A 9,507-nucleotide genomic window follows, 5' to 3' on the forward strand; every position below is an offset into this window, starting at 1 on the left:
AGGACAAAAAAGTAGACTTTAATAAATGCAGAGAACCGGTAGGTAGGGTTCCACTGGAAGAAATCGAAATGAAAAGGAGTTCAGGAGAGCTGGCAGAGTCACAAAGAGACAATAATATAATCACAACAGCAAACTATCCCATGGGAAAGACAGGAAGACTAAGGCTTGGTCTACACTAAACCCCCTTATTCGAACTAAGGTACGCAACTTCAGCTACGTGAATAACGTAGCTGAAGTCGAAGTACCTTAGTTCGAACTTACCTTGGTCCACACGCGGCAGGCAGGCTCCCCCGTCGACTCCGCGGTACTCCTCTCGCCGAGCTGGAGTACCGCAGTCGACGGCAAGCACTTCCGGGTTCGACTTATCGCGTCCAGACTAGACGCGATAAGTCGAACCCAGAACTTCGATTTCCAGCCGTCGAACTAGCTGGTAAGTGTAGCCAAGGCCTAAATGGCTTCATCAGGTGCTCTTTAATGGCCTGAAAATCAAAAAGGAATATTACAAAAAGTGGACAAATTGCTAAGGAGGAATACAAAAGAATAATGCAAGACCATAGAGACAAAATCAGAAAGGCTAAGGCACAAAAGATTTATACCAAGCAAAGAACATAAAAGGCAATTAGAAGAGGTTCTATAAATACATTAAAAGCAAGAGAAAGAAAATAAAATGTAGGTACACCACTTATCAAGGAAAGAGAGCTAATAATAGATGTTACCAAGACAGTTCAGGTATTTAATTCCTATTTTGCTTATGTCTTCACTAAAAAATATTGTGACCAGATACTTAATACAATTAATATTAACAAGCGAGAAGGAAAACAAGTCACAATAGGGAAAGAACGAGTTAAAGAATATTTAGATAAGTTAGATGTATTCAACTTGGTGAGGCCTGACTAAATTCACTCTAAGGCTCTTAAGGAACTAACTGAAGCAATTTTGAAACCATTAGCTATTATCTTTGAGCAGTCCTGGAGGATGGATGAAGTCCCAGAGTACGGAAGAAGGGCAAATTTAGTTCATATCTTTAAAAAGGGGAACAATGAGGACTTAGGGAATTTCAGACCCCCCAAGGCTGTCCCTAGGGGGGTGCGGGGCCCAGGACAACCCCCCTCCCGCCCCAGGCCCTGCCCCCACTCCACCCACCTCTTCCCCCCAAGCCCCTGCCCCACCTCTTCCCACCCCTGCTCCACCCCTTCCCCCAACCCTCCCCCCGCCTTTTCCTGCCCCTGCTCCCCCTCCCCATTCCACCGCATCTCTTTCCGGCTTCTGCCCCCTCCCCCAAGCGACACTGGGAGCCGGCGGAGTGGAGCGGGGCGGGCTAGGGCCGGGTCGCTTGCTGCTGCTGGCACCAGGCCCCCTGCTAACCCCCCAGGCCGTCCTGGACCCCACATCCCCCTGAAGCCCAGGGCCCTCAAAAACATGGGGCCTAGGGGGGTTGCCTCAGTCTGTCCTATAGATGGGATGGCTCTACAGACCAGTCAGCCTAACTTTGATACATGGAAAGATACTGTAATAAATTATTGAACAATTAACTTTAAGCACTTGGAGGAAAATAGATTGATAAATAATAGCCAACATAGATTTGTCAAGAACAAATCATGCCAAACCAACCTAATTTCCTTCTTTGGTAGGGTTACTGGCCTACTAAATAGGGGGAGAAAAAGAAGATGTGACATATCTTGATTTTAGTAAGGCATTTGACACAGTCCCACATGACAGTCTCATAAGCAAACTAGGGAAATATGGTCTAGATGAAATTACTATAAAATGGGTGCACAACTGGTTGAAAAACCATGCTCAAAAAAGTTATTAATGGTTCACTTTCAACCTGTGAGGCTGTATCTTGTGGGATCCCACAGTGGTCTGGCCTCCATCTGGTATTATTTAATATTTTCTTTAATGACATGGATAATGGAGTGGAAAGTGTATTTACAAGATTTGCACCATATTTCCAACTATGACACCAAGCTGGGAAGGATTACAAGTACTTTGGAGGATAGGATTAGAATTCAAAAGGACCTTGATAAATTGGAGAGTTGATCTAAAATCAACAAGATAAAATTAATTAAAGACAAGAGCAAAGTACTGGACTTTGGAAGGAAAAGTGAAATGCACAGCTACAAAATGGAGAATAATTATTTAGGAAGGAGTACTGCAGAAAATGATATGGGGGTTGTAGTGGATCACAAATTGAATACAAGCCAACAATGTGATGCAGTTGAAAAAAAAAAAAGCTAATATTATTCTGGGATGTATTAACCAGAGTGTCATATGTAAGAGACAAGAGATAATTGTCCCACTCTATTCAGCACTGGTGAGGCCTTAGCTGGAGTACTGTGTCCAGTTCTGGATGACACACTTCAGGAAAGTTGTGGATGAATTGAAGAAAGAAGTGAACTACAAAAATGATAAAAGGTGTAGAAAACCTGATTTATAAGGAAAAGGTTAAAAGAGCTAGGCATACTTAGTTTTAAGAAAAGATGATTGAGGGGGAATCTGATAACAGTCTTGAAATATGTTAAGGACTGTTATAAAGAGGACTGTGATCAATTGTTCTCCATATCCACTGAAGGTAGGAAAAGTAGTACTCAGCTTAATGTCAGCAAAAAAGATTTAGATTAGATATTAGGGAAAGTGTAATCCCTATCTTTGGAGGTTTTTAAGAACAATTTATACAAACACCAGTCAGGGATGGTCTAGGTAGTCTTGGCCCTGCCTCAGCATGGGGGGATAGATTAGATGGCCTGTAAACGTCCGGTGCGGGGGTCGGGCCCTCTCAGGGGCCGTCGGGGGCCAGGCCGCCTCACTACACGGCCTGGATCGGTCTCAGGGTTCCGCCCCTCTGGCAGGGACTAGGCCAAAGGTACACGGCCTCTGCAATGAGCTCCTGCTCTCCGTCAGGGTCCGGCAGTAACTCAGGCCCGGGCTCCGGTCCTCACTGCCGGAGCTGGGGATTACAAAGTCAGTCAAGCCCCCGCGCTAGCTCAGGGCGGGGCAATAAACCATAGTTCGGGCGCTCAGCTCCGTGGATCCGGAGCTGCGCCCTGACAAACTCAGGACGTCCCAGGCCCTTATTCAGGGGAGGGCAACCCCCAATAGTCCAGGGCGCTCAGAACCTTCCTTCAGGCTGAGCAGTAAAGTCAGGAGTTCAGGCCCGGCCCTCAATCAGGGCGGGGCAGCACACAATAGTCCAGGGGGCTCAGAACCTTCCTTCAGGCTGAGCAGTAAAGTCAGGGGTTCAGGCCCGGCCCTCAATCAGGGCGGGGCAACAAACAATAGTCCAGGGGGCTCAGGACCTTCCTTCAGGCTGAGCAGTAAAGTCAGGGGTTCAGGCCCGGCCCTCAATCAGGGCGGGGCAGCACACAATAGTCCAGGGGGCTCAGAACCTTCCTTCAGGCTGAGCAGTAAAGTCAGGGGTTCAGGCCCGGCCCTCAGTCAGGGCGGGGCAGCACACAATAGTCCAGGGGCTCAGGACCTTCCTTCAGGCTGAGCCCAGGCAGGGTTAGTAGCCCCAGGCCCTCAGTCAGGGCGGGGCAACAAACAATAGTTCAGGGGCTCAGGACCTTCCTTCAGGCTGAGCCCAGACAAAGTTAGTAGGCCCAGGCCCTCAGTCAGGGCGGGGCAACAAACAATAGTTCAGGGGTTCGGGTTCAGGTCTGGGTATCAGGAGCTGAGCACGGACAAACTCGGGACGCCCCAGACCCTCAGTCAGGGTGGGGCAACAAGCACTCGTTCAGGGCAGCAAGCAATAGCTCAGTGGCGGTGCCAGAGCGCTGGCTGGAGGGGGAGACTGCCACCCGTTAAGTGGGGTGGCAGGGGGGACACAGGCCCACCCACTCCACTGTGTCCCAGCCCGGGGCCCTAAGAGCGGCAGTCAGTCTGCCGCTGTGTTGGTGGGGTCCTGACCGCAACACACCAACATGGGTTCGCTCTCTGTTGTAGCTAGACTGGGGTCAGCTACCCCCGGGCTGATTTCCATTTCCTCCTCCATTTGTACCTGCTCCCCGCTGGGCTCGGCAACGGGGTCCCACACCATGGGTTCCTCACTTCGCAGAGGGTCGTCCGGGTCGGGTTGCTCCTCCGGTCTCCGGTCAGGGGGGCGCTCGGGCCCCTCCTCGGGGTACCGTGCTCGGGGCAAGGGTGGCCAGTCTACCTCGGGGTACCTTGCTTGGGGAAGGCTTGGCCAATCCGCGTCGGGGTACCTGGCTCTGGGGAGGTCCGGTCGGTCGGTGTCCGGGTATCTGGCTCTGGGGCAGCTCGGTCCGTCCGTGTCCGGGTACCTGGCTCTGGGAAGCCTTGGTCTCGCCGGAGCTCGCACCGGCACGTCTGGCCTCTCCGGCTGCTGGGCTCTAACTGAGGGCTGGGGCCTGGCTCTTATACTTCCTGTCCCGCCCCTTGACTTCCGGGGGGCGGGAACAGGTGGCGGTGGCTCCGCCCACTTGGGTGCCAATTCAGGCTCCTCTCCCTCAGGGGCCGTCGGGGCCCAGGCCGCCTCACTACACGACCCCCCCCCCAAGGCTGGTTCCCGTGCAGCGGGGCCAGCCCATTCCACACCCCCCAACCGGGAAAGGAAATCCGCGTTTGCGTGCTCCTTACCAGCCCGATGGCGGACCGTGAAAGCAAACGGCTGGAGCGCCAGGTACCATCGTTGCAGCCGCATGTTGTGGTCCTTCATGCGGCCTAACCACTGAAGGGCGGAGTGGTCGGTGACTAGGGTGAAGGGGACTCCCAGGATGTAATAGCGGAGAGCTTCACAAGCCCACTTCACGGCTAGGGCCTCTTTCTCGACCACCGCATAGTTCTTTTCGCGTGGGAACAGTTTCCGGCTAATGTATAGGACGGGATGTTCCTCGCCCCCTACGTCTTGGGATAAGACCGCCCCGAGTCCCACTTCCGAGGCGTCTGTCTGCAAGACAAATGGCAGGTTAAAATCGGGGCTATACAAGACCGGCTCGCTGCAGAGGCACTTCTTAAGAGTCCGAAAGGCCCTGTCGCACTCGGTAGTCCAGATCACCTGCCGTGGGCTGTCCTTTGTTAGGAGCCCCGTTAAGGGGGCTGCGATTGCCGCGAACTGGGGGATGAACCGCCGATAATATCCGGCCAAGCCTAGGAATTGCCGCACCTGGCGCTTTGTGGTTGGCGGGGGGCAGTTTGCAATTGCCTGGACCTTCCCGATCAGGGGTTTTACCTGCCCATGCCCGATAGCATACCCCAGGTACTTAGTCTCTTGCCAGCCGATGCGGCATTTTTTTGGATTGGCGGTTAAGCCGGCCTCCCGCAGGGATCTCAGGACGGCTGCGACTCTCTCCAGGTGGGTCTCCCATTGCGGACTATAGATGACAACGTCGTCTAAATACGCGGCCGCGTATTCTTGATGGGGCTGGAGGAGGCGGTCCATCAGGCGCTGAAAGGTGGCCGGGGCCCCGTGGAGGCCGAAGGGCATCCTGGTGAACTGATAGAGACCTGTGGGGGTGGCAAAGGCAGTCTTCTCACGGGAGGCGGGCTCTAGGGGGATCTGCCAGTAGCCCTTACTCAGGTCCAGGGTGGTGATGTAGCGGGCCCCTCCCAGGCGGGCCAACAGCTCATCTATCCGAGGCATGGGATAGGCATCAAATTTGGAGATGGCGTTGACGCGGCGGAAGTCAATGCAGAACCGCTGTGACCCGTCGGGTTTAGGCACCAACACCACGGGGCTACGCCACTCGCTCTGGGATGGCTCTATCACCCCTAGATCCAACATCGCCCGCACCTCCTTCTCCACGACCTGTCTCCTATGGTAGGGCAGGGGCCGGGTCGTCCCCCGTATCACCACCCCGGGTTCTGTTTGGATCCGATGGTGTACGAGGGAGGTGTGTCCCGGCTGGTCCGTGAAAGTGTGGGAGAAGGCTTGGAGGAGGCACCGAGTCTGGCGGAGCTGTTCCTCGGTTAAGTTCTCCCCGAGCTGGGGTTCCTCGGTGTCCCCGGAAAGGGGAACCTGGGGTCCCAGTTCCGGTTCGGGCGGGTAGGGGTTGATCAACAGCCCTTCTCGCTCTTTCCAGGGCTTCAGGAGGTTGACGTGGTAGCGTTGGTTCTTCTTCCTCCGGTCCGGCTGATTTATTTCATACGTGACCGGGCCCACTTTCCTGACTACCTCATAGGGCCCCTGCCACCGGGCCAGGATCTTCGACTCACTGGACGGGAGGAGGAGTAATACCCGGTCACCCGGTTGGAAGTCCCGAGTCTGTGCCCCTCGATTATACGTCTGGGCTTGTGTGTCCTGGGCGGCTTTTAAATTTTCCCGTGCCAGATCCCCCGCCTGCCTTAGACGCTCCTGTAGTTGCGGCACATACTGCAGGAGACCCTGGGCCGGGGAAGGAGCCTGTTCCCAGGTCTCCCTCATGAGATCCAGCAGGCCCCGGGGTCGTCGCCCATATAACAATTCAAAAGGGGAGAACTTAGTCGATGCCTGGGGAACCTCTCGTATTGCCAGAAGCAAGGGTGGAAGGAGCTGGTCCCACTGGCGAAGGTCTTCCGGGGGAAACCGACGCAGCATCCCTTTCAGCGTCCGGTTGAACCTTTCCACTAGTCCATCGGTCTGGGGGTGATAGATGGAGGTGCGGAGTTGCTTGACCCCTAGGATCTCACAGACTTGCTTGAGCAGCCGGGATGTAAAATTGGTCCCTTGATCCGTGAGTAGCTCCCGGGGCAGTCCGACGCGGGCGAAGATCTTGACCAGTTCCATAGCAATGGTGCGGGCCGAGATGTTCCGGAGAGGAACGGCTTCAGGGAACCTGGTGGCATAGTCCATCATTACTAAGATGTATTGGAACCCTGCGCTGCTCTTCGGGAGGGGCCCCACCAGGTCCACGGCCACGCGTTCGAAGGGGGTTTCCATAAGAGGCATCGGCACCAAGGGTGCCTTAGGGGTCTGGGCAGGGGCGGCCAACTGGCACTCTGGACATGACTTGCAATAGTCCTTTACGTCTTGATATACCCCGGGCCAGAAGAAACGCCCCAAAATCCTGGCCAGCGTTTTGTCATGCCCGAGGTGCCCCGCCGCCGGGACGTCGTGGGCCAGTTTCATGACCGCCCGGCGGTGACACCGCGGCACGAGAAGCTGTGTCCGGATGTCCCCCGTACGGGGGTCCTTCTCCACGCGGTACAGGCGTTCTTGTCGTAACTCAAAATGCGGCCACTGCGCCGCACGCTGGGGGTCAAGAATAGTCCCGTCTACGGAGGCCAGCTGTTCGTAGGCCCGTCTGAGGGTGGGGTCGGCCCGTTGGTCCCGGCAGAAATCTGTGGGCGCCGAGGAGTCCCCCCCCCGAGGAGGGTCTTCTCGCCCCCCCGGGGGATTGGCGGGGACGGGGTTGTCTATCTCGTCGTCCTCAGTCCCCGGGGACTCCCCTCCCAACGCTGGCGTGGCCTGCGGGTTACCCTCGAGCCGGCGGCGTAAAACGGCGTTAAAGGTGGGCCAGTCCCGCCCCAGGATCACCGGGTATGCCAACCGGGGCGCCAGCCCCACCGTCATCTGCCGGGTGACCCCATCGATGGTTAGTTGGGCCCGCGTGCTGGGGTAGCGTCGCACATCCCCGTGTATACACTGCAGGGGAATCTTCGCCAGGTGGTCGTCCGCTGGTGGGCCGAGGGCCTGGCAGACCAGCGTTTGGCCACAGCCTGAGTCGAGGAGGGCCATCGCTTGGCGGCCGTCAACAGCCACGGGCACGGTGATCTTGGTCCCCTGTGGACGTCGGGCACGGCCTTCTCCTGAATAGACTTGGCCAAATGCACACCCCCGTTCCGGGCACTCCCGCTGCAAATGGCCATACCTTCCGCAGGAGAAGCAGGGTCCCACCGTGGCTCGCTCTAGCTGCGGCCGAGCCCCGGGGTCATCCACGGGGGGGGTCCGACGGTATCCCCCGGCGGGGCCTGCCGGGGTCCGTGTGAGCCTCCCGGAGGGTGCGGCCACCCGAGCCCGGCCCTCCATGCTACGGGCGGGAGCACTCGGGGCTGCCCGGGAGGGCGGCCCCCTCTTTTCTGGGTTGGGGTGCTCCGTGCGAACCGGGACCGCCCGACCAGCGGCCCCCGCCGGGACCTCCGCCGCAAGGAAGTCTTCCATTAACGTGACGGCCGCAGAGACCGTCGTCGGCCGGTGGCGGAGGACCCAGGATCTTCCCCTTGGCGGGAGTACCTGCGTAAATTGCTCCAGAACCACCTGCTCCATCAGTTCCTCCGCTGTCCGGCGCTCAGGTTGTAGCCACTTTCGACAGGTCTCTCGTAGCTCCTGAGCCACCATCCGCGGGCGGGCCCCCGGGGAGTAGGCCAGGCCCCTGAACCGTCGTCGGTAGGTCTCGGGGCTTACGTCCAGGGCGTCCAGAATAGCGGCCTTCACTAGGTTGTAGTCCCTGGCCGCCTCTACCGACAGGCCTCGGTAGACCGTCTGGGCAGTCCCCGTTAGGTAGGGGGCCAGGATGGTGGCCCACTGCTCCGGGACCCAGCCGGCCACAATAGCCACCCTCTCAAAGGTCACGAGGAAAGCCTCGGGGTCATCCTCGGGTCCCATCTTCGTCAACCGTACTGGGGGGCTGGGTCGCGGGGCCCCTGGGGCGACCCCGGACAGGGGTTCCCCCGGGCGGACTAGGGCCGCGGCAAGCTGCTGGATACACTTCTGCTGGAAATCCTGCTGTTGGGTAACCAGGTCCGCGATCAGCTGCCGTTGTTGGGCCCCCAGCTGCTCTATGAGTTGCTGCTGCTGCTGCAGGTGGGCGGCCTGGTACTCCTGCTGGTATCGCACCGGGGCCGCCTGTTGTTGCTCCTGACTCTCGGTCATGCGGGTCAGGAGCTGGGGTAAATCCCCCTCCCTTGCGGGAGGTCTCTCCCCCATTGCCCCCTTCTCACCGGTGTCTAGGGCTCGTGCCCACATGCTAGGCAGGAGGCCCCACGTTGGGCGCCACGTGTAAACGTCCGGTGCGGGGGTCGGGCCCTCTCAGGGGCCGTCGGGGGCCAGGCCGCCTCACTACACGGCCTGGATCGGTCTCAGGGTTCCGCCCCTCTGGCAGGGACTAGGCCAAAGGTACACGGCCTCTGCAATGAGCTCCTGCTCTCCGTCAGGGTCCGGCAGTAACTCAGGCCCGGGCTCCGGTCCTCACTGCCGGAGCTGGGGATTACAAAGTCAGTCAAGCCCCCGCGCTAGCTCAGGGCGGGGCAATAAACCATAGTTCGGGCGCTCAGCTCCGTGGATCCGGAGCTGCGCCCTGACAAACTCAGGACGTCCCAGGCCCTTATTCAGGGGAGGGCAACCCCCAATAGTCCAGGGCGCTCAGAACCTTCCTTCAGGCTGAGCAGTAAAGTCAGGAGTTCAGGCCCGGCCCTCAATCAGGGCGGGGCAGCACACAATAGTCCAGGGGGCTCAGAACCTTCCTTCAGGCTGAGCAGTAAAGTCAGGGGTTCAGGCCCGGCCCTCAATCAGGGCGGGGCAACAAACAATAGTCCAGGGGGCTCAGGACCTTCCTTCAGGCTGAGCAGTAAAGT

At 57.6% G+C, this 9,507-nt stretch overlaps 1 protein-coding gene across 1 annotated transcript; it reads right to left on the minus strand.

Annotated features, from left to right (window-relative positions):
• Positions 1-4,381: 4,381 nt before the first annotated feature.
• LOC128830975 (uncharacterized) lies at positions 4,382-9,087 on the minus strand (the record flags this gene model as incomplete). The annotated part of the gene is made up of 1 exon (XM_054017009.1): positions 4,382-9,087. A coding segment is annotated over exon 1 (4,518 nt), but the record flags the coding sequence as incomplete, so codon positions are not given.
• Positions 9,088-9,507: the final 420 nt, after the last annotated feature.

The sequence above is a fragment of the Malaclemys terrapin genome, chromosome 1 (genome assembly GCF_027887155.1).
Source record: "Malaclemys terrapin pileata isolate rMalTer1 chromosome 1, rMalTer1.hap1, whole genome shotgun sequence".
NCBI lineage: Eukaryota > Metazoa > Chordata > Testudines > Emydidae > Malaclemys > Malaclemys terrapin.